This window comes from Macaca nemestrina, chromosome 2 (assembly GCF_043159975.1).
Source record: "Macaca nemestrina isolate mMacNem1 chromosome 2, mMacNem.hap1, whole genome shotgun sequence".
Taxonomy (NCBI): Eukaryota; Metazoa; Chordata; class Mammalia; order Primates; family Cercopithecidae; genus Macaca; species Macaca nemestrina.
Genome location: NC_092126.1, coordinates 161,243,748 through 161,267,722, shown reverse-complemented (window position 1 = coordinate 161,267,722; position 23,975 = coordinate 161,243,748). Strand labels below are relative to the sequence as shown.

Below are 23,975 nucleotides of genomic sequence, written 5' to 3'. Positions count from 1 at the left end.
ACTCCCGGGTTTCCAGGCGGACCCAGTTCCAGCTGACCTAGGGGAGAGGGCGGAAGAAAGTATGCCACTGTGCGGTGGCGGACAGGGACGGGGCCCTGCTGCCAAGAGACTCACTGAGACAGGGAACACTCGGTGGAGGATAGGGCCTCACATGTGCCCGGTGCGGATCCGGCTAACCCCGCCTTAGTGTGGATGTTTTCCATATCCTCATTCTAACTTAATTTCTCAGCTGTCATCTTCCATCCTCCAGATGCCTGTCAGCTGCCGTCCTTGTCATTCAGGGATTCCACTTTTATGTTTTAAATAATGGTTCCATTGTTCCATCCATTAACAAAAGGATGTTCCATTTTGTATTTTTGAGGATTACAAAAGTGATATATGCTCACTATAGAAATAAGAGAAAAGAGTAAAAAAGAAAACAACCTGGAGATAAACAATGTGTCCATTTGGTGTATTTTCTTCCTGCCCTTTTTTACGAATGCCAGCAAACACACGTGTATTTACACAATTCGGAGTCTGCACTTTTGATACTTGCTGCTGTAACTTACCTGTATAATGAGTATTGAAATGGGAGACCAGGATGGGTGCGGTGGCTCACGCCTATAATCCTAGCACTTTGGAGGCCGAGGTTGGTGGATCACTTGAGGCCAGGAGTTCAAGACCAGCCTGGCCAACATGGCGAAATTCCGTCTCTACTAAGAATACAAAAATACCTGAGCGTGGTGGTGCGCACCTGTAATCCAAGCTACTCCGGAGGCTGAGGCAGGAGAATCGCTTGAACTCGGGAGGCAGAGAGTTGCAGTGGGACGAGGTCGCACCATTGCACTCCAGCCTGGGTGACAGAGTGAGACTCCGTCTCAAAAAACAAAACAAAAAAACAAAAAGGGAGGGAGGGAAATAAAGAAGGAAGGAAGAAAGGGGAGACTGGAGACAGTTTCAGAAACATGACGTTTAATGAGTGGACAATGTTCCATTGTCGTTAAGCTTTCACTTCTGTAGTAAAACTTAATCCGCACACTTCAGAACTCTTAATAGCTCCCCAATTTCCTCCATCGCCAACCCACCATTCCGGGGTGCAGTGAGCAGCCTTACTGGGAGGTGCTGGGGCAGGGTACAGACACAGGAATGACAGGATTACTTGAAATCTCTCCCATTTTTATGTATGTATATGTGTGTGTTTAATGTTTCTGCTGAAGCTAAGGAGAGAGTGTTGAAAAAAGGAGAACACCAAATGCTTGTTGACAACGAACCTGTGCCCATTTTCCTGGTACCCACTGAAAATTCAATAAAGAAGAACATGAGACCTCAAATTTCTTCACTGACACAGTCACAAGCAGAAACACCGTCTAGTGATACGCATCAACATGAAGGACATATTCCTAATGCTGTGGATTCCTGTCTCGAAAAGGTGAGTATTGAAAGAAGGAGCTGGCTGTACCTGCGCCTCCTCTCCAGTCACCAGCCTCATGTATTATTGATCCAACACCCATGTGCTGGGCACATACATGGGAGCCAGGCACTGTTTTAGGCACTGGACACAGAGACGAACACAACAGACAAGGTCCCTGCTCTCAGGCGGCTCATATTGGGGCCCAGGGCATGCACAGAAAGACAGTAGGCAAGTGAAATAATTAGAACCATTTTATTTATTTGGAGAGAAACAGGGCTAGGGCGAGCAAAGGGAAGATGGGGGTGGTGTTATTTCTTTTTTCCCCCAACAAGACAGAGTCTCACTTTATCACCTAGGCTGGAGTACAGTGGCATAATCATGGCTCACTGCAGCGTTGACCTCCTGGGCTCGAGCGATCCTCTCACCTCAGCCTCCTGAGTAGCTAGGACTACAGGCGCCACTACACCCAGCCAATTTTTTTTTTTTTTTGGTAGAAACGGAGTCTCACTATGTTGCCCAGGCTGTTCTCAAACTCCTGGGCTCAAGCGATCTGCCCGCCTTGGCCTCCCAAAGTGCTGGGATTACAGTCATGAATTACTGCGCCTAGCCTGGTTCTACTTCTAACCAGAAATCAGAGACAACTTGACTGAGGAGGTGACGTTTGGCCTGCAACTTGAATGATGACAAGATTCATTCAACAATAGATATCCACTGCTTAATGTGTTCCAGGCACTGTTATAGGAGCTGGGGAGGCAGCCAGGAACATGGCAGACTCTGCTTCTGGGGATGGCACCTTCTAGTGAGAGAAACAGACAATATTAATAAACAAATAGATATATAATAAAATGTCTGCCAGTCATACCTGCTAGAAAGAAGAATAAGAAGAATACGTGACAGACAATGACAGAACCACCATTTAAAATAGGATGTCTGGAAAAACCTCAAGTGAGATGACATCTCTAGCCAAGTGGATTTCTGGGGGGAAAATGTCCTAGAGGGAAGCATAGGTACAAAGGCCCCAAGAGCTGACATTCTGAGGCCCAGAAGCTTGAAGGAAGCCAGTGTGGTGGGAGGGCAGTGAGCAAGGGAGAGAGGTGCTAGGAACTCGGGAAGGTACACAGAAGACAGGCCTTTGGGGCTGAAGATAAGGATTTTGGATTTTTAACTTAAAATGTTAGGGAATTCATCAGATAGTTTTGAGCCAGGGGAGAGACGATCTGGTTTATATTTCTAAACGGTCACTCTGGCTGCTGTTGGAAAACTGAACATAGGAAGGGGCTAGAATGGAGAATTAGAACCCAGTTAGGAGGGGTTGCAATGCGCCAGGTGAAAGATGAGAATGGCATGGACTTTGGGTGGCCTTGATGGAGGTGTGAAAAATGGCTGGATTCAGGAAACATTTTGAAGATCTGGAGGAAGGATTTACATGCAAAGTCCTTGAGAAGGAACAAAACATTAGAAATTTTGCTTTTATATTACATTTAATTGGCCTCTGTCCTTTTTATCTTAACCTGGCACGTCTTATATTTGAGCTTCTAAAGGCCAGGGTTTAGAAGGGACCGACAACTTCGCATGCAGTCAGGTGTTAAAAAGAAAAAAGGAGGAGGAGTGAAGAAGAGAAAAAACAGTCATAGGAAAGCCATTTTCCTCAGCTTTATGGCTCCCTTCCAAGTTCACAGACATTTGTGAGGGCCATGACAACTCGCCCAGAGAGCACAGTGCCTTCCCTTGACTGCTGTTCCCAAGATCAAACAGATAGTGGCAGTTGTAGAACACAGATCTCTTGGCCATGGAGCTTTTAGAAATGCTCATGCCCAGGCTCCACTGCAGACTAGTTAACATTAGAATCTCTGGGGATGTGCTTGGGCTTTGGCTGGTTTATTTTTCCCTGAACTTGCCAGGTGAGTCTTATATGCAGACAGGGTTGAGAACCTCTGGGATGTAGCATGCTGTATCCTCTAAAAAGGATTTGAGGCCGGGCACAGTGGCTCTCGCCTGTAATCCCAGCACTTTGGGAGGCCGAGGCAGGCGGATCACCTGAGGTTGGGAGTTCCAGGCCAGCCTGACCAACATGGAGAAACCTTGTCTCTTCTAAAAATACAAAATTAGCCAGGCATGGCGGCGCATGCCTGTAATCCCAGCTACTCGGGAGGCTGAGGCAGGAGAATCTCTTGAACCCAGGAGGCGGAGGTTGCGGTGAGCCGAGATCATGCCATTGCACTTCAGCCTGGGTAACAAGAGCGAAACTCCATCTCTAAATAAATAAATAAATAAATAAATAAATAAATAAATAAATAGGATATGAAAGAAGTTGCCCCCTGCTTGGGGAAGATGTAGATGTAGTGGTTGTTTCTCTAGTCTCTATGCATTCTCCTGAAGAGAAGATGGTAGGTCTGCATGCTGAGAGGTTTTATTTGTTCCTGTTCCTTTTAAAATTTCAGATCTTTCTTACTGTAACAGCTGACCTGAACTGTAACCTGTTCTCCAAAGAGCAGAGGGCATACATAACCACACTGTGCCCTAGTATCAGAAAAATGGAAGGTCACGATGGAATTGAGAAGGTGTGTGGTGACTTCCAAGACATTGAAAAAATACATCAATTTTTGAGTGAGCAGTTCCTGGAAAGTGAGCGGAAACAAGAATTTTCCCCTTCAATGACAGAGAGGAAGCCACTCAGTCAGCAGGAGAGGGACAGCTACATTTCTCCTTCTGAACCAGAAACCAAGACAGAAGAAAAAAGCAACTGTTTTGAAGTTTCCTTGCCTTACTTTGAATACTTTAAATATATCTGTCCTGATAAAATCGACTCAATAGAGAAAAGATTTGGTATAAACATTGAAATCCAGGACAGTTCTCCAAATATGGTCTGTTTAGATTTCACCTCAAGTCAATCAGGTGACCTGGAAGCAGCTCGTGAGTCTTTTGCTAGTGAATTTCAGAAGAACACGGAACCTCTGAAGCAGGAATGTGTCTCTTTAGCAGACAGTAAGCAGGCAAATAAATTCAAACAGGAATTGAATCAACAGTTTACAAAACTCCTTATAAAAGAGAAAGGAGGAGAATTAACTCTCCTTGGAACCCAAGATGACATTTCAGCTGCTAAACAAAAAATCTCTGAAGCTCTTGTCAAGACACCCGTGAAACTACTCACTGGCAATTACATGATGAATGGAATTGAGGTTGATAGTGCCCGCTATACACTTTTAGAAACTGAATTACTACAGGAGATATCAGAGATTGAAAAAAGGTATGACACTTGCAGCAAGGTTTCTGAGAAAGGTCAGAAAACCTGCGTTCTGTTTGAACCCAAGGACAAGCAGGTAGATCTATCTGTGCATGCTTATGCAAGTTTCATCGATGCCTTTCAACATGTCTCCTGTCACTTGATGAGAGAAGTTCTTTTACTGAAATCTTTGGGCAAGGAGAGAAAGCATTTATATCAGACCAAGTTTGCAGATGACTTTAGAAAAAGACATCCAAATGTACACTTTGTGCTAAATCAAGAGTTAATGATTTTGACTGGTTTGCCAAATCACCTTGCAAAGGCGAAGCAGTATGTTCTAAAAGGAGGAGGAAAGTCTTCATTGGCTGGAGAGAAACTGAAGGAGGATCATCAAACACCGATGGACATTGATAGTGATGATTCCAAAGCAGCCTCTCCGCCACTCAAGGGCCCTGTGAGCTCTGAGGCCTCAGAACTGGACAAGAAGGAAGAGGGCATCTGTGTCATCTGTATGGACACCATTAGTAACAAAAAAGTGCTGCCAAAGTGCAAGCATGAATTCTGCGGCCCTTGTATCAACAAAGCCCTGTCATATAAGCCAATCTGTCCCACATGCCAGACTTCCTATGGTGTTTACAAAGGAAATCAGCCAGAGGGAAGCATGATTGTCACTGTTGCAAGAGACTCACTTCCAGGTTATGAGTCCTGTGGCACCATTGTGATTAATTATTCTATGAAAGGAGGCATACAAACAGTAAGTATTTCTGAAGTCCATGGGTTTCTTGCCACTATGCTATGATTACCAGGGCAAAAGAGACTGTCCTATTGCCTATTAGACAGTAGATTTCCCAAGGAATTATCTCCAGGGTCATGTGCAAGGGATTGAAATAGTGGTAAAGGTCACAATGTTTGCTGATAATTCAAATATCTTTTGTGTCTATTTCTTAAGACAGAGAAAGGGTAGGTGGAGATTATATCTTGAGATGGGGGTTATCAGGAAGGTGGACAGTGTTTCCAGCATGAATTCAAGGAAAGAGGAGAAATATGGGTTATCGGGAATATCAGCATAACTTCAATACTTTTCTTGCTTTTGATTTGCTTTATCTACAAATGAACACATCTATACCTATAATAAAATTTTGACAGGGCACTGTTTTCACATGACATTTTCTTGTCCTCACACAGGGAGAACACCCAAACCCAGGAAAGAGATACTCTGGAACACAGCGAACTGCATACTTGCCTGATAATAAGGAAGGAAGGAAGGTTTTGGAACTGCTTCGTAGGGCCTTTGACCAAAAGCTGATTTTTACAGTGGGGTACTCTTGCGTATCAGGAACCTCAGATGTCATCACTTGGAATGATATTCACCACAAAACATCCAAGTTTGGAGGACCAGAAAAGTGAGAGCCTTTTGGGATGTAATGGCTACTCAACAAATTATAGAGATTATGAACTACGGCAATTTCTGGATGTGGATATAAGAAGAATCTATAGCAGTGGTATTGGGTATAGTCAAGTATTTTGAGAGATACTAGTCAGGGATGATAATCTCAAAGACAGCAAGATTGGTCCCCATCAACTTCTACCCTGCCAGCTATAAAGTACTATGGAGTTATTTCAATTTTGCACCAAAGGGTAGGGGGGTTTTGAATCCAGGATGAATACTATATAAGCTGATTTAATTTGAGGCTTGGTGTCTATTTGAAGGCTAGATGCTAGGAAAGTCACTTACTTTGCTTTCTTTTAAGGTCACCTTTCTTTTTCCCCTCTTCCCCCACCAGTCCACAGAGAACCTGAAATCACTTGACCAATAATATTCTAGAGAAAGTCTAAGTTGTGAGGAGACTATTGGTAGAAACTGCATTATAGGAAATCCAATTGTTCTTTATGAAACCCCAATAGGATTCCTCAGACCCTTGGTACTAAAGAAAAAATATATACCCTGAGACATTTTCAAAACCTGAAATTTGAAAATCCTACTAGCATGTGATTACAACGCCCCAGTAAAACACAGTATATTATTATATTTTTATGAGAGTCACTGCTTACTATAAACTGAAAAATTTTAAGAATTAACATAGACATGAAGCCTCAAATTAAATCAACGTACTTACCATTCATCTTGGATTCTCAAACCCCCTGCCCTTTGATGCAAAATGTAATAACTACATCATGTTAATACTTTGGAGTTGGCAGGGTAGAAGCCAGGTTGAAAGGCAGATGTTGGCCAGACAGCTAGGCTCACTCACTAGTTAAATGACTTGCATCTGCAAACTTAAAAGTCATGATACATCATCCACCTTCAGGATTACTTGTGAATGTTTGCAACACTGGATATTAAATCCTTAAATGCTGGATATCTATTGCACATATCGGAAAAATTTGTGGTGACACTAAAGGAATTTTTCTTTCTCCAGGTATGGCTACCCTGATCCTTCTTACCTGAAACGTGTCACAGAGGAGCTGAAAGCGAAAGGAATTGAGTAAGAAAACTGCTGGAAGATGTCTTAAATCAAGCTTTCAAAAAAGTATATTTTAGGAGGCTGATTTTATGCCAATCTAAATCCTTACGTAGAAAGGACTTTGAAATTTTTCTTCTTAAGAAATGGTTTGTATAAGAATAAGAATCTGCTAGTCTGTCATTTCTGGAGTGATATTTTTTTTTGAGACGGAGTCTCGCTCTGTCGCCCAGGCTGGAGTGCAGTGGTGCGATCTCAGCTCACTGCAAGCTGCGCCTCCCAGGTTGACGCCATTCTCCCCGCCTCAGTCTCCTGAGCAGCTGGGACTACAGGTGCCCACCACCACGCTCGGCTTATTTTTGTTTTTGTATTTTTAGTAGAGACGGGGTTTCACCATGTTAGCCAGGATGGTCTCGATCTCCTGACCTCGTGATCTGCCCGCCTCAGCCTTCCAAAGTGTTGGGATTATAGGCATGAGCCACTGCACCTGGCCCTGGAGTGATACTTTTTATGGAAGACAAAAGTCCCCCAAATCTGTGTAAAATCTGCTGCAAGGGTGTCATGCCTCTTGTGTCATCACTGGGGTTAGAGGTGGGTCTGAAATCATCTTCTATGTCCTTCAGTTGAACTATCAGCTGCCAATTGATCCTTTTCATTGCCATCTCTGGGGTGGTTCTTCATTTTTTTGTGTGTTTTCCCCTTAATCTCTACCTGTGAAAGTGAAATTCTATTGTAAATGGGAGGAAAAAGGGTTGGTTGTGGAAAATTAAAGACCCATATTCCGCTTTCTTACTCATGGCAAGAAAAGTGGCCATGAGTAGAGATTGGGCAAGCATTGGTAATAAATGGAATAAGACTAATTATTATTATTATTATTAGAGATGGAGTCTCGCTCTGTCTCCCAGGCTGGAATGCAGCGGTGTGATATTGGCTCACTGCAACCTCCACTTCCCGGGTTCAAGCAATTCTCCTGCCTCAGCCTCCCCAGTAGCTGGGGTTACAGGTGTGTGCACCCACACCCGGCTAATTTTTTGTATTTTTAGTAGAGATGGGGTTTTGCCATGTTGGCCAGGCTGGTTTCAAACTCCTGAGCTCAAATGATCCTCCTGCCTTGGCCTCCCAAAGTGCTGGGATTACAGGCATGAGCCACCACATCTACCCAAGACTATCATTTTTAATGGCCAAGAGCCTAGTATATAGTTGGTGCCTGTCAGTCTGTTTGTGTTGCTATAAAAGAACACCTGAGACTGCGTCATTTATAAAGAAAAAAGGTTTGTTTGGCTCACAGTTTTGCTGGCCAGAAGGTAGGGCATCGGGTGAAAGCCTCAGGCTGCTTCCATTCATAGCCAAGTGTAGCCAGAAATCATATGACAGACAGGAAGTGAGAGAGAGGTGTGGGGGAGGTGCCAAGCTCTTTTTAACAAGCAGTTCTTCAGGAACTGATAGTGAGTCACTCCCATGAGAAGAGCACCAAGCCATTCATGGGGGATCTGCCCCCATGACCCAGCCCCCTCCCATTAGGCTTCACCTCCAACACTGAGGATCAAATTTCAACATGAGATTTGGAGGAGGTCAAACAAACCAAACTAGAGCAGTGTTTCATAAAATTGTGTTGCCTGACTTAGGTTGCTAGTAAGCCAGCAGAGGGATATTTGCCTCCAAAATCTTTGGCACAGGCAGGAGTAAGGAAGCCATTTCTAGAGTCCTGGCTACTAATTTGGAAAACTGAGCTTCTTTCTTTCATTGTTTTTTGCCTTAAGAGACAAGGCCTTACTATATTGCCCTGTCTCTTAAGGGAAAACATCAAGACTGGACTTGAACTCCTGGGCTCAAGCCATCCCCCAACCTTGGCCTCTCGAGTAGATGGGATTACAGGCACGTGCCACTGTGCCTGACTTAAGTTTCTTATTCTAGAACACTTGCAGCCTGAACTCTGACCAGGCCCCCCACTTGAGCCTTTGCTTTCTGTTCCTTGTAAACTGCCATATTGGGTGCACTTGCCCTGCCACAGTAATGCTACATATTTCTGAGCATTGTTTTTCTCTAGATAATTTTGTACTTTTGAGTATACCCCACTTCCAAGTGTTTTTTTGTTTTGTTTTGTTTTTGTTGTTGTTGTTTTGAGACAGGGTCTCACTGTGTCCCCCAGGCTGGAGTGCAGTGGCTGGAGTACAGTGGCACAATCACGGCTCACTGCAGTGTCAACCTTCTGGGGCCAGGTGATCCTCCCACCTCAGCCTCTCAAGTGGCTGGGACCACAGGCGTGCACCACTACGCCTGGGTTTTTTTTTTTTTTTTTTTTTTTTTGTAGAGATGGGGTGTCCCTGTGTTGCCCAGGCTGGTCTCAAACTCCTGGGCTCAAGGTATACTCCTGCCTTGGGCTCCCAAAGTGTTGGGATTACAGGCGTGAGCGACCATGCCTAGCTCACTTCCAGGTTTAACAGACGAACTTACTCTAGTTTCCATCTCCATCATTTTATAATAACCGTAGCCCACATTGTAGTAGTTTTTCAACCCTTAACTCCCACCAATTCATGTTTTCACCTTTAAATTCCTTCTCGCTGATACTCTCTCTGGACAGAAGAAAGGTGAAATAAGCCTACTATAAGGAATATATGACATGCCAAATTTTATTTTTAAACAGTTCTTCAAGTCAGATTAATAATAGCAAATTATGTGATTATCCATTTCCCAGCCCCTCTCCAAAAAAATGGTAAACAAGATGCCTTCTTCTTTTCCCAAAGATACACATACACACGTACAAATTTTTTATCAGATAATAATAGCTAATATTTAATGAGTACTTACCTTATTTTGTCCCCTTTCAACAGATTTACATACGTGTGATTGATACAATTCATTTTCCCATTTTATAACTGAGAAAACTGGTGCACAGAGAGGATAAGTAACTTGCCAAAGGTCACACAGTTAATAAGTGGAAATGCTGGGACATGAACCAGGTAGTCTAGCCCCATAGTTCTGCCCCTGAGATCTGTACTGTCTCCCATGAGGGTACTTCTCCATGGAGCAGGCTGAGGCGAACCCTTTATTCTGGGCTTCTCTCAGAAATGGATTCCCACACAGTACTCAAAGCAAATTTCCCCAGAGGAAATCCTATTTGAAGAACTTAAAAACTCAGAATCTTTTTCTTTGTCCAGAGAGTTGAGGAAGCTTAAGCTAAATGATACATGATTTTTTAAAAAATCAGATTATAAATTTAGTTTTTGGTGATTCATTAAATTCTTTACCATTATAGTTATTTTCTAGCTATTCATCTTTTAGCTAAATTTGTTCCAAAGAAGGAAAAGTTTGGTTTCTACTAAGTTCTGGATGGGAGATTGCACTGTGTGTGATGTGCAAGTTTCATGGTATGGGTGACTGGAGAGCATTTGGGTTACTGCTTTTACTCTTTGGAAGGTGTTATCTGTATCTGCTTTAAATAAAGTTAAAGATTTAGAACAAATTGTGTTCTCTCCCTTCTTTTTTTTCCCTTTCGGTTGAGATTCTGGGTGTTTCCTACAACACACACAGGATACAGTTGTAAAACATGTGCATGGAGGTCTTTAGTTGATTTGGTGTGTAGCTGCTTCCTAAATTATCACAGTACAACTTAACTACTCTTGACTTCACTGCTGTTACTTTTGGCTGTAAAAATCACATTTCTCAATATTTTTTCCTTATAACACATAGGTTATAAAGATAAAAGTAGGCTGCAGATTTCATCTCTTCTCTGCTAGAGAAAGCATATGCAATACCTTGCTTCTGTTTCACCTCTCCAACATTGGTGCTGAATTACCCAGACAACTCACTGAGCACTATTAGATCAGGGGCACCCTTCTCTCCAAAGAAAAAATAAAAGAATAATACTGGCCGGGCGCGGTGGCTCAAGCCTGTAATCCCAGCACTTTGGGAGGCCGAGACGGGTGGATCACGAGGTCAGGAGATCGAGACCATCCTGGCTAACACGGTGAAACCCCATCTCTACTAAGAAATACAAAAAACTAGCCGGGCGAGGTGGCGGGCGCCTGTAGTCCCAGCTACTCGGGAGGCTGAGGCCGGAGAATGGCGTGAACCCGGGAGGCGGAGCTTGCAGTGAGCTGAGATCCGGCCACTGCACTCTAGCCTGGGCTACAGAGCGAGACTCCGTCTCAAAAAAAAAAAAAAAAAAAAAGAAAGAATAATACTGACGTATTTGATGCCTCCCTGAAAATAGCATCAAAGTAGTCATTAGGAGAAAAATAAGATCTTTATTGGACTTCCTTACACTTACTGTAATAGTTTAGTGTTTACAAAAATTAGTCAGGCATGGTGGTGCACATCTGTAATCCCAGCTACTTGGGAAGCTGAGGCATGAGAATCGCTTGAACCCAGGAGGCAGAGGTTGCAGTAGGCTGGGATTATGCCACTGCACTCCAGCCTGGGCAACACAGCGAGACTCCGTCTCAAAAAAAAAAAAAAAAAAAGTTTAGTACTGTTTTTGGTTTGATTTCCATACAGAAGTTAGGTACTATTTCCTTTTTTATCGATTGGGTCATTTTTATTGATCAGATCTAAAACACAGAGCTCGATGCAAAGATTAACATATTAATAATTTTGGAGGTCCAAGCCCAAGGAGAAACAAAAAGAGAAGTGAGGCAAAGTAAGATGTAATGCAATGCAGTGCTAGGAGTTATCACCCTGGTTCCTGCTTCACAATGAGCCTGATGCTGCTGGTCTGGGAATTACGTTTAGAGATCCACTGGCCTAGAAAATAGAGTTTAAACTCAGCAGCATGGCCATTAGAGATTTCTCATGCCACTTTGCATACTTTGTGTTCCTTCCTCACCACCAAGTCCCTAGGGTTCAGTCATACCAGACTACAAGATTTTCCAAAGCACAGTCCATACTTTCATGCGTGTGATCTTTGTTCGGTGTAATCCACCCCCTACTCCTGCTCTCTGCATGACAGATGATGAAAGAAGGAACTCTGAAGAGAGAGAGGGAGAGAGAGACACGCCTCATTCTCATTCTTCACCTCATTTTCCTCTTAGAAAATCCCCTACTCATCATCCAAGGTCTTACTGAAATGCCACTACTATAGAAACTTTTCTCCAATCTTGTCTCTAAATTACAACAAACCACTGATTTCTGTTATCCTAATACTTTATATGTGTCTCAATGCAAATATGATACCAAAATCCATTGCCTTGCTCTCTGCCTTGGAGGTGGTACCCAGGGCTGACCTCTGAGTACCACATCAGCTCCATTCTCTGATTACTCATTGGGTTCTGCAGGGGGAGATACCAGCACGAGACTGGAAGGCAGAGGGAGAGAGTACTTGAGATGCTTATACTCCCCTGGCTGTCTCCCGAAAGCAGTCATGGGTCCTACCTGCTGGCACTTTCCTATGGGTATAGCTCTTACCAAGTTCAGGAGATGCCCCCTCCCTTGCCCCTTCAGCCTAGATGGTAAGGAGAGGAGGCTGCTTCACCATCTCTCACTGGTTTCCTTAATCCTTTGCCCACACCTGTGTAAATAATTTCTTTATTAAATTATCCTCAATGATTAATTTTGAGTATACCACCAGTATACTGCCAGGACTTTTTGTGATACACCAGGTAACTGTATTAATCTATGTTTTATTTCTCCATCTCCTTACTTCCCCCCTCACTCCAAAGAGAAGGGATCTGTCTAATTCATCTTTATAATCTTAACACAGTGCCAGGCATATCAAAGGCCTTCAATACGCGTTGATTGTTAAATAATGCCTTGTTGGGCCAGAGGGGAACCTGACTCCAGCTCTGGCTTAGGGAGCACAGGAAAGAACCCAGTGTATTTTTCTAAAGATGGGTGTGTAGGGAGATTTGGGGGGCAAGGAATGGGATGCCCAGCAGAAAAGGAAAGGAAAACCGATTTTTGTGTTTTAATGTGTCAGGCATTCTACAGACTTTATCTCATTTAATCTTCATGACAATAACATAAAATAGCTATGGCTGTGCCCATTGTACAGATGCTATCGACTAAGGCTACACAACTAATAAAACTGCAGAGCCCAGGACTTTGACCCAGGATTTGTCTAGCAGCAATGTCTCAAAGGGCGACAAAATCCTGAGGCAGCTGTTTGTGGACTCGAGGCCTCAATGTTTGGCAGCAGCGGTTTTCAGAGAAAAGAAAGCGAAAGAAGTTCGAGGCACAAGTCTGTTGGGTGGGACGCACCTGCAGTCTGGGCGAGCCGAGGATGGTTGCCCCAGGCCCCTTCCTGCAGCTGCTCTGAGTCCAGGGGCTCCGACCTCCGAAGAACTTGCGAACCGAGTTACACGTGTACTTCCAGAGCCGGACGAGATCCGGAGGCGGGGAGCGTGCGGCTGGCCGGGAACCCTGGGGCGTGTCAGGCCTTCCGGCGCTCTTTCTTCGGGAGGATGGTGAGGAGCGCGGGGGACGGGTGCGGGAAGGGGACAGCAGGGCTGAGCCCGGGGCCCGCGAGACCCAGCAGCCCGGGCGGGCGCAGAGACCCCACGCCACGCAGAACCCTCTCTTCCAGGGGGCGCCGACTACAGTGAGTTACTTCCCTGTTCCGGAAGAGGGGGGAGCGTGCTGCTTGTTTTTCCTTAGGATTTCTGGTCTCCACCCCTCCCCCCGTGCCCTGCTTAAAATTTAAAAGTTCTTTATAAAGTTTGAAGGGATATGAGTCCTTTATTTGTGATATGTGTTATGAGTATGTCTTCCCAATTTATTTTTTGTTTTTTGAGTTTGCTTATGGTGGCTTTTTTTTCTTTGCCATGCAAATATTTTAAATTTTGTGTAGCCAGACTTACCAGTCTTTTATTTTATGACGTCTAGACTTTTAGTCATATTTTAATATATGACTTTTAGTCATACTCTTCCCTACACCCAAATTATAGAAGAATTCACTTATGCTTACTTCTAGTACTTGAACTGATTTATTTTTTACATTTAGATCTATAATACATTTGGAGTGTGTTATTGTGTGTGATTTGAGGAGTGAATCTAATTACTTCTTTTTCAAATGGGTGTCAAGCTGTCCCAACACCATTTATTATAAAGGTTATCCCTGTCCCAGTAACTTGAGATACCAGCTTTATCATGTACTAGACTTTCATATGTAGTTTGGGTATTTCTGGACCTTCTATTTTCGTCCATTGACCTGTTCATTCATCTGTTTTAGAGAGACTTTGCTGTATGTTTTTCCTAGATAGTGCTTCCTTGTCACTATTTTCCTAGCTATTCTTGTTGTTTATTTTTCCTTATGAACTTTTCTGATGTATGATCAGTTAAAAAAGAAGAAAAGAAAAACTCTTTGGAATTTTTATTGGGATTGCATTAAATTAATAAATTATAGAGAGCTGATATCTTTAGGTGGTGTTGACATGGTCTAACCTAATGTGCTGTGAAAGACTGAGAATTTGAGTATGTAATGTATATGATATTAAATTGTGAATTGGTGGGACATAGGTAACAGCTTATCAACAGTTGTAGATACTGGTACTTCATATCCTCTTAAGGAAAATTTGCCTCCAAATTTTAAGCTGGAAAGTCACTAAAATAACTTTTAAAAAGAATTACAATACATGACTTTGTAAATTTTTTTTGTGTGTGTATGTTAAGAATTGTGTACAAATTGAAATATCTGTGTACTGATCCTGAACACAACCAGTGAAATCTCCATTATGAAAGAATGTTTTGAAGCACGTAGAAAAGGAAACAAAACAAAGGACGCACTTTCATTGTTTAAGTTGACTTTTGTGTCTTTTTGTTTTGTTTTGTTTTGTTTTTGAGGCTCTGTCGCCCAGGCTGGAGTGCAGTGGCCGGATCTCAGCTCACTGCAAGCTCCGCCTCCCGGGTTCACGCCATTCTCCTGCCTCAGCCTCCCGAGTAGCTGGGACTACAGGCGCCCGCCACCTCGCCCGGCTAGTTTTTTGTATTTTTTTAGTAGAGACGGGGTTTCACCGTGTTAGCCAGGATGGTTAAAGAAGTTTTATAGTTATCTTCACATAAAACATTTCTTGTTTAATTTTTTCTCAATATTATATATGAGGTTTTCTCATTCACTGTATTGTCTATTTACGTGTATGTATACTTTGATGTTTTCTTTCATTTTAAAAAATTAAGGTGTAATTTACAGACAGCTTTTCTATATTTAGAAAATTCATACTTTTTAGTGTATAGTTCTGTGAGTTTTGACAAATGTTTACCAGTACAATGAAGATAAAAAAGAGTTTTCTACCAGTTTCTTTGTCTTCAACCTCTTCACTCAAGATGAGCTCCTGGCAATCACTAGGGGTCATATTTTGGTCCCTAAAGTTCCAGAAAGTCATGTAAATAAAATCATCCAGCAGAGAGTCTTTGGAGCCTTAGGTATCACCAGTTTGCTACTGCTTTCTATTAATAGTTAAATTCCATTGTGATCAGAAAACATATTTTTCATTATTTGAATTCTTTAAAACCTATGTGTTGAGGGCCGGTGGCTCACACTTGTAATCCCAGCACTTTGGGAGGCCGAGGTGGGTGGATCACTTGAGGTCAGGAGTTCAAGATCAGCCTGGCGAACATGGTGAAACCTCGTCTCTACTAAAAATACAAAAGTTGGCCGGGCGCGGTGGCTCAAGCCTGTAATCCTAGCACTTTGGGAGGCCGAGACGGGCGGATCACGAGGTCAGGAGATCGAGACCATCCTGGCTAACACGGTGAAACCCCGTCTCTACTAAAAATACAAGAAAATTAGCCGGGCGCGGTTGTGGGCGCCTGTAGTCCCAGCTACTCGGGAGGCTGAGGCAGGAGAATGGCGTGAACCCGGGGGGGCGGAGCTTGCAGTGAGCCGAGATCGCGCCACTGCACTCCAGCCTGGGGCACAGAGCAAGACTCCGTCTCAAAAAAAAAAAAAAATAAAATAAAAATAAAAATAAAAATAAAAATACAAAAGTTATCCAGGCCTGGTGGCACATGCCTGTAGTTCCACCTACTCGAGAGGCTGAGGCAGGAGAATTGCTCGAACCTGGGAGGCAGAGGTTGCAGTGAGCTGAGATCGTGCCATTGCACTCCAGCCTGGGTGACAGAGCAAGACTCTGACTCAACAACAACTACACACACACACACACACACACACACACACACACAGAGAGAGAGAGAGAGAGGGAGAGAGAGAGACGTTTGTCTTATGGACAGAATATGATCTATCTTGGTAAATTCCCAAGCACACTTGAAAACAAAGTACATTCTCTCACTGGGTAGAGTGTTCTATAAATGTGAATTAGGTAGAGTTGGTTGTTGTTCAAGTCCTCATGTCCTTACTGATTTTATGTCTACTTGTTCTATCAATTATTAAGGGAGGATGATGAAATCTCCAACTATAATTGTGGATTTGTTTCTTTTCTCCTCAGAGTTCTATCAGTTTTGGTTTCATATATTTTGAAGCTCTGTTATTAGGAATAAAATGTTTAGGATTATTTCCTCCTGATGAATTGATTCATTTGTCATTATGAAATGCCATTTTTACCCTTGATAATATTTGCACTGAAATCTACCAAGTTTCTTTTTCTTTTATTTTTAAAAATAATGATAAAATACATATAACATCAGATTTACCATCTTAACCATTTTTAAGTATATAGTTCAGTAGTGTTAAGTGTGTTTACACTGTTGCATAGGCAATCTTCAGAACTTTTTCATCTTGCAAAACTGAAACAGTATGTATTTTTTTTTTGGGGGGGACTGACATTTCACTTAGCATAATGTCTTCAGGGTTCATCCATGTGATAGCATGTGTTAGAATTTCCCTCCTATTTAAGGCTGAATAATATTTTATTATGTATATATAAACATATTTTGTTTATACATTCACCTATTAATGGATTTGGGTCGCTTCCACCTTTTGGCTATTGTGACTAATAATAATGAACTTGGGTGTACAAATATAGTCATGCTCTGCATAATGAAGTTTCAGTCAGTGATCGACCATGTAAACAATGCTGGTCCTGGAAGATTATAATACTGTGTTTTTACTGTACCTTTTCTATATTTAGGTATGTTTCATACACAAATATCATTGTCTTACAATTGCCTGTAGTATTCAGTACGGTAACATGCTGTATAGATTTGTAGCCTAGGAGCTATACCATGTAGCCTAGGTGTATAGTAGGCTATACCATCTAGGTTTGTGTAAGTACACTCTATGATGTTCACACAATGACAGAATTGCCTAATAACACATTTATCAGACTGTATCCCCATCATTAAGTGACAAATTACTGTATCTCTTCAAGATCCTGTTTTCAATTCTTTTGTATTTATATCCAGAACTGGGATTGCTGGATCATATGGTAATCCTATTTTTAATTTTTTTTAGGACTGCCATGCTGTTTTCCATAGCAACCAAATCATTTTTACATTCCCACCAACAGTACACAAGGATTCCAATTTCTTCACATCCTTGACAATACTTATTATTTATTTTCTTTCTTCCTTCCTGTCTTCCTTTGCTTTCCTTTTCTTTTACAGCACCCATTCTAATGGGTGTGAGGTGATATTCCACCGTGGTTTTGATTTTTGTTTCCCTCATGATTAGCAGTGTTGAGCGTCTTTTTATATTCTTGTCGTCCATTTGTGTATCTTCTTTGGAGAAATGTCTATTCAAGTCCTTGGCCCATTTTTAAATCAGGTTTTTGTTGAAGTTAAGTTGCAGGAGTTCTTTGTATGTTCTGAATATTAACCTCTTCACAAATATATGATTTGCAAATATTTTCTCCTGTTCTGTAGGTCACCTTTTTATTCTGTTGATTGTTTCCTTTGCAATGCAGTTTTTTGCTTCACGTAGTCCATTTGTTTATTCTTACTTTTATTGCCTGTATTTTTGGTGTCATATCCAAAAAATCATTGCCAAATTCAATGCCATGAAACTTTTCTTTTTTGGTCCGTTGTTCTATATGTCTTCTTTATGCCTGTACTGTACTGTTTTGATTACCATAGCTTTGTAATATGTTTTGAAATCAGGAAGTGAAAGACCACCAGCTTAGTTGTTCATTCTTAAGATAGTTTTGGTTATTTGGAGATTAAAAGTGATTTAAAAAATAAGAGAACCAGTCTTTTATATTTACTTACATTTTACCATTTTTCATCTAGCATTATTTTTGTTCTCTCTGAAGACCTTCTTTTAACATTTCAACATTTCTTATAGCACTGGTCCACTGATGATGAGTTCTTTCAGCTTTTGCATGTCTGAAAGGTTTTTATTTCACATTTATTGTGATTGATATTTCCTTTTTTTTTTTTTTTTTTGAATCAAGGTCTCCCTCTGTCATCCAGGCTGGAGGGCAGTGGTGCAAACACTGCTCACTGCAGCCTTGACTTCCTGGGCTCAAGCGATCCTCTCACCTCAACCTCCTGAGTAGCTGGGACCACAGGCATGCACCACCTTGGCACTCAGCTGGTTTTTAAACATTTTTTGTAGAAATGGAGTCTCACTATATTGCCCAGGCTGGTCTTCAACCCCCAGGCTCAAGCAGTTCTCTCACCTCAGCCTCTCAAAGTGTTGAGATTAAATGTAGGAGCCACTGCACCCAGCATTAATGACATTTTCTAAGTTGACAGTTAAAGATATTGCTCTACTGTTTTCTGGGTTACATTGTTTCTAACTAAAAGTCTGCTGTCATTCTTATTTTTATCCTTCTGTGTATAATTCTTTTTCCTTTGACTGCTTTTCAGATTTTCTCCTTATCACTGGTTTTAAGCAAGTATGATGTGTCTAGGTGTAGTTCTTCTTCATGTTTATTGTGTTTCTTGGTTTATAGTTTTCATCAAATTTTAAATTTTGGGGGGCATAATTTCTTCAAGTATTTTCTTCTGTACCATCCTGTCTCTCTTTCATATTAGTCCACTTAACTTTTGCCATACCTTACTAATACTTTATTCATTATCTTCTGTGTCTTTCATTTTGCTTGTTTTCCATTGCTGTGATTTAAATTTCACTTGTCTTTTCTTTCTGCTGTATATAATTATGCTGTTAATCCCATACAATGTTTTTTGTTTGTTTGTTTGTTTACCTCAGACATTGTATTTTTTCTCTCTAGGAGTTTGATTTGGTTCTCCTTTATAGTAAGTGTCTGCTAAGTATGCCCGTGTTTTCCTCTACCTTCTTGGAAGTATGAAATATCATTATAATAATTGTTTTAATATCTTTGTCTACTAATTCTATCATCTGTATCTTTTTTTTCTTTTTTTGAGATCGATTATTGCTCTTGTTGTCCAAGCTGGAGTGCAATGGCGTGATCTCAGCTCACTGCAACCTCTGTTTCCCAGGTTCAAGCAATTCTCCTTCCTCAGCCTCCCAAATAGCTGGGATTACAGGTGCCTGCCACCATGCCTGGCTAGTTGTTTTTTGAATTTTTAGTAGAGACAAGGTTTCACTGTGTTGGTCAGGCTGGTCTCAAACTCCTGACCTTAGGTGATCCACCCACCTTGGCCTCCCAAAGTGCTGGGAACACAGGTGTGAGTCACCATGCCCAGCCTGTATCATTTTTAAATTAATTTCAATTGATTTATTTTTCTCTTCATTATGCATTATATATTGCTACTTTTTTCATGCCTAGTAATTTTTGATTGGATGCCAGACATTATATGAATTTCACCTTGTTGAGTCCTGGATATTTTTGCACTTTAACAAATATTCTTGAGATTGTATCTGGGTTACAGTTAAGTTACTTGAGAACTGTTTCACCCTTTTGAGGCTTGCTTTTAAGCTTCGTTAGGCAGGAGCAGAGTGACCTTTAATCTATAGTTAATTTTTACACCATGGAGGTAAAACCCTTCTGAATGCTCTACCTTATACCATAAGCATTATGAGATTTTTCTACTGTGGCTATTAAGAACAGGCACTATTCCTAGCCCTTTTGTCATTTGAGACTCAAGGGGGATACTCTGTAGACTTCTGGAGCTCTTTGCGCAACTCTCTCCTCTCCAGTACTCTGACCTGTAATTTCTAGTCACTTTCACCTCCTTTAAGTCCCAAGTTTGTCTGTCTCCTCACTCAGTGAGGCTTCCAGGCTTCTCCTGAGTTTCTTTTTCCTGCTTTGTGGCTTGCACCGCTCTCCATGTGGTAAGCCTAGAAGGGAGCAATTGTAGAGTTCACCCTGTTTCTTCTCTTCAAGGAATCACTGTCCCATATTGCCTGTTATCAAATATCTCAAAAAACATTTGAGATATCTTTTGACCAAATTTCTAATTGTTTAAAGTGGGATGGGAAGTCTGTTACTCATATTTTCCTAAGTAGAAGTCCTGAAGCTTTTGATGTTTGCATGCTCATTTTATACCTTGCTGCCAGCTGAGTTTTTTTTTTTTTATTATTTATTTTTTCATTTAATTTAGGGTCTTCCAGGTATAAATCATGTCACCTTCAAGTGAAAACAGTTTTATTTCACCTTTTTCTATTCTATGATCTTACATTTTGACAAATATAATTGCATTAGTTAGTTCCTACAGAGCAATGTTAAATCAGTTACCATACTTACCTTGTTCCTGACGTTAATGAAAAAATACCTACAGAGTTTTCCTAAGTAGAATGCTCCTTTAGGATTGAAGTACATCTGTTTTTATTATGTTAAGGAAATATTCATCCATTTCTTTCTTTTTTTTTTTTTTCGAGATCGAGTTTCACTCTTGTTGCGCAAGCTGGAATACAATGGCACAATCTTGACTCACTACAACCTCCATATCCTGGATTCAGGCGATTCTCCTGCTTCAGACTCCCGAGTATCTGGGATTACAGGTGTGTGTGACCATGCCTGGCTAATTTTTGCGTTTTTAGTAGAGACGGGGTTTCACCATGTTGGTCAGGCTGGTCTTGAACTCCTGACCTCAGGTGATCCACCCACCCTGGCTTCCCAAAGTGCTGGGATTACAGGCATGAGCTACCATACTGGGCCCATTTCTAGTTTTCAAGAGATTTTGTTAGGAATTGGTGTTAAATTTGGTCTAAGCTTTTTCAGTATTTTTGGAAATAATCCTATTTTTTTTTTCCTTAAACCTATTAATATGGTGAATTATAGTAATAGATTTTTGAAAATTGACCCATTCTTGATTTGCTTGACTTTTATGTAACTCATATTCTAGTGCTTTACACATTGATATCTATGAAGTGCCCTTTTGTCACTGAACTAAACTGGGTCTATTTGCTTGGGCAGTGGAAAGCCAAATACTAAAGTACCAGGTTTTTGCAGTGAGAAAGATTTATTCTGAGTGAGCTGACACAAAGACAGGAGGAAGTGCTTACATCTACCCAGCTACTCAGGAGGCTGAGGTGGGAGGATCACTTAAGCCCAGGAGGTGAAAGCTGCAGAGAGTAGTGTTTGTACTTCTGTACTCTGGCCTGGGTGACAGAGGGAGACCTTGTTTAAATCTGTCTCTCCAAGCTGGAGACTGGGTCAGATTTTATAGCCACAGAAAAATGGGGTATGATCTGATTGGATCTTGCAATGAGGTAATGCTAGGAGACATGATATGACTGGATCCTGTTATGGAGTGACATCAGGGTTTGATCTGATTGGATCCTGGATCCTGCCATGTAGTGTCCACCACTTAATACAGTTCCTGTTCCTTGCTGCTGAGCACTTAGGTTCTGCCCGTGGTTGCACATTTGGGTGTTCAGTTACGTGACCTTCAACCTGGGGGTCTATGGCAACTGAAAAACAACTTGCAACTTCGTTACATAAAAGCTGAACCACATTGGTCTGGTGCATTTACATTTTTGCATACTGAATTCACCCTCTCATGAATCATCTGATAGAAGACGATTTTGATTTATCACATGGACTCCATAAACTGCCATCCCCTATTCCATTTCTGGAACTTTAGACAGTTTACCACCTTGGTTGAGGACAGAGCCTTGTGTTCCATTGTGTTAGTTTATCAACCTACGTTTCTTGAGTAACTGTTGTTTTGCAAATGTCTTTAAAATTAATGTTTTAGTATTTTATATGAATCCATTTCAATTGCCATTGGTAGATCTTCTATTTGCTTCATCAGTTGAAACATTTTCAATTAATTAAATAAATACAGAAATTTTATTCTACTACTTTTGGGGTGTTAAAAGTTAAAAATTGTAACCCTGTTAGTTACAATTAGTTTTACTAATTGTAAAACTAAAAGGTTTAGTTTTACTAAAAAAGGGTTAGTTTTACTGTGATTAGGTGTTGATTGTGAGGTATGAATTGATGTTTAATTTTCTTCATAATAAAACCCAACTTTTCCAACAATATTTATTAAATTATGATTCATCTCTCCACTCTCCTTAATATTTCATATATTAAACGTTTTTTTTTTTTTTTCCTATCACCTCTGTTGGAGGGCAGTGGCCTAATCATGGCTCACTCTAACTTGGAACTCCTGGGCTTAAGTGATCCTCCCACCTCAGCCTCCTAAGTAGCTAGGACTACAGGAACACACCACCATGCCCAGCTAATTTTTTGAAGTTTTTGTATAGATGAGGACTTGCTGTGTTGCCTAGACTGGTCTCAGATTCCTGGCCTGAAGTAATCCTCCCACCTCAGCTTCCTAAAGTACTGGGATTACAGGCATGAGCCAACATGCCCAACATGCCCATATGTTAAACTTTTTGAGAGATTAAGGCTTATTTCTAGAATTGCTATTGTGGTTCTTATATTATCCATTCTTAACTTAGAACTATTTAGTTTTATAATTGTTCTTTAAGGATGCGTTTTAAAAAATAGCCTTCAATTTTTAGAGTAGTTTTAGGTTCCCAGCACAATTTAGCAGAAAGTACAGAGTTCCTATATATCCCTCACACCCCACCCCCACACAATCCCCCCAACTATCAACATCCAACGCCAGAGTGGTACATTTGTCACAATTTATAAACCTACATTGACCCATCATTATCACCCAAAGCCCTTAGTTTATATTTGGGTTCACTCTTGGTGCTGTACATTCTGTGGATTTTGACAATGTTTAATAATATGTATATACCATTATAGTATCATACAGAATAATTTCACTGCCCTAAAAACTCTCTGTGCTCTGCTATTCATCTTCCTTCTTGGCAACAGCTGATCTTTTTACTGCCTCCATAATTCTGCCTTTTCCAGAATGTCATATAGTTGGAATCATACTGTATTTTGCCTTTTCAGATGGACTTTTTTTACTTAGTAATATGCCTTAAGTTTGCTCTATGGTTGTGTGTGTGTGTGTGTGTGTGTGTGTGTGTGTGTGTGTGTGTGGTGTCTTGATAACTCATTTCTTTTTAGCACTAAATAATATTCCCTTGTCTGAATGTACTGTAGATTATGTATCCATTCACCTACTGCAGGACATCTTGGTTGCTTCCAAGCTTTGGCAATTATGACTAAAGCTGCTATAAATATGTATATGCAGACTTTTGCATGGGGAAAAGTTGTCGAGTCAGTTGGATAAATACCAATGAGCACGACTGTTGAATTATATGAGAAGAGTAAGTTTAGATTTGTAAGAAACTACAAGACTGTCTTCAAAGTAGCTGTACCATTTTGCATTCCCATCAACAACAAATGAGTGTTCCTGTTGTTCCACATCCTTGCCAGCATTTGGTGGTGTCAGTGTTCTGGATTTTCACCATTCTAACAGGCGTATAGAGTAGCTCATTGTTGTTTTGTTTTTAATTTTTATTTACTTATTTTTGAGCTGGAGTCTCACTCTATCCCCCAGGCTAGAGTGCAGTGGTGCAATCACTCACTGCAGCCACAACCTCCTGGGCTCAAGTGATCCTTCCACCTCAGCCTCTCTGGTAGCTGGGACTATAAGCCACCACACCTGGCTTATTTTGTTTATTTTTTTGTAGAGATGAGGTCTCACTATATTGTCCAGGTCTTGAAGTTCTGGACTCAAGAAATCCTCCCTTCTCAGTCTCCTAAAGTACTAG

At 41.2% G+C, this 23,975-nt stretch overlaps 2 protein-coding genes across 6 annotated transcripts in view; both read left to right on the top strand.

The window, feature by feature from the left end:
• The window catches only part of LOC105470283 (deltex E3 ubiquitin ligase 3L), a 57,104-nt gene extending 46,566 nt beyond the window's left edge, over positions 1–10,538 (top strand). For both annotated transcript variants that reach the window (XM_011722107.3, XM_011722106.3), the window contains exons 2-5: positions 1,197–1,408; positions 3,832–5,367; positions 5,799–6,016; positions 7,034–10,538. In XM_011722107.3, the coding sequence (XP_011720409.1) occupies positions 1,232–1,408; positions 3,832–5,367; positions 5,799–6,016; positions 7,034–7,103 (2,001 nt within the window). In that variant the 5' untranslated portion in view covers positions 1,197–1,231 and the 3' untranslated portion in view covers positions 7,104–10,538. The remainder of the gene's footprint in view (positions 1–1,196; positions 1,409–3,831; positions 5,368–5,798; positions 6,017–7,033) is intronic.
• A 973-nt stretch (positions 10,539–11,511) lies between these two features.
• LOC105470284 (poly(ADP-ribose) polymerase family member 15) overlaps positions 11,512–23,975 on the top strand; it is a 60,844-nt gene continuing 48,380 nt past the window's right edge. Inside the window, exon 1 of one of the 4 annotated variants that reach the window (XM_011722109.3) lies at positions 11,512–13,476. In XM_011722109.3, the coding sequence (XP_011720411.2) occupies positions 13,195–13,476 (282 nt within the window). In that variant the 5' untranslated portion in view covers positions 11,512–13,194. Of the gene's footprint in view, positions 13,477–13,516; positions 13,611–23,975 lie in introns of those variants that run through there. The other 3 variants (XM_011722110.3, XM_011722108.3, XM_011722114.2) reach the window with 3 other exon arrangements.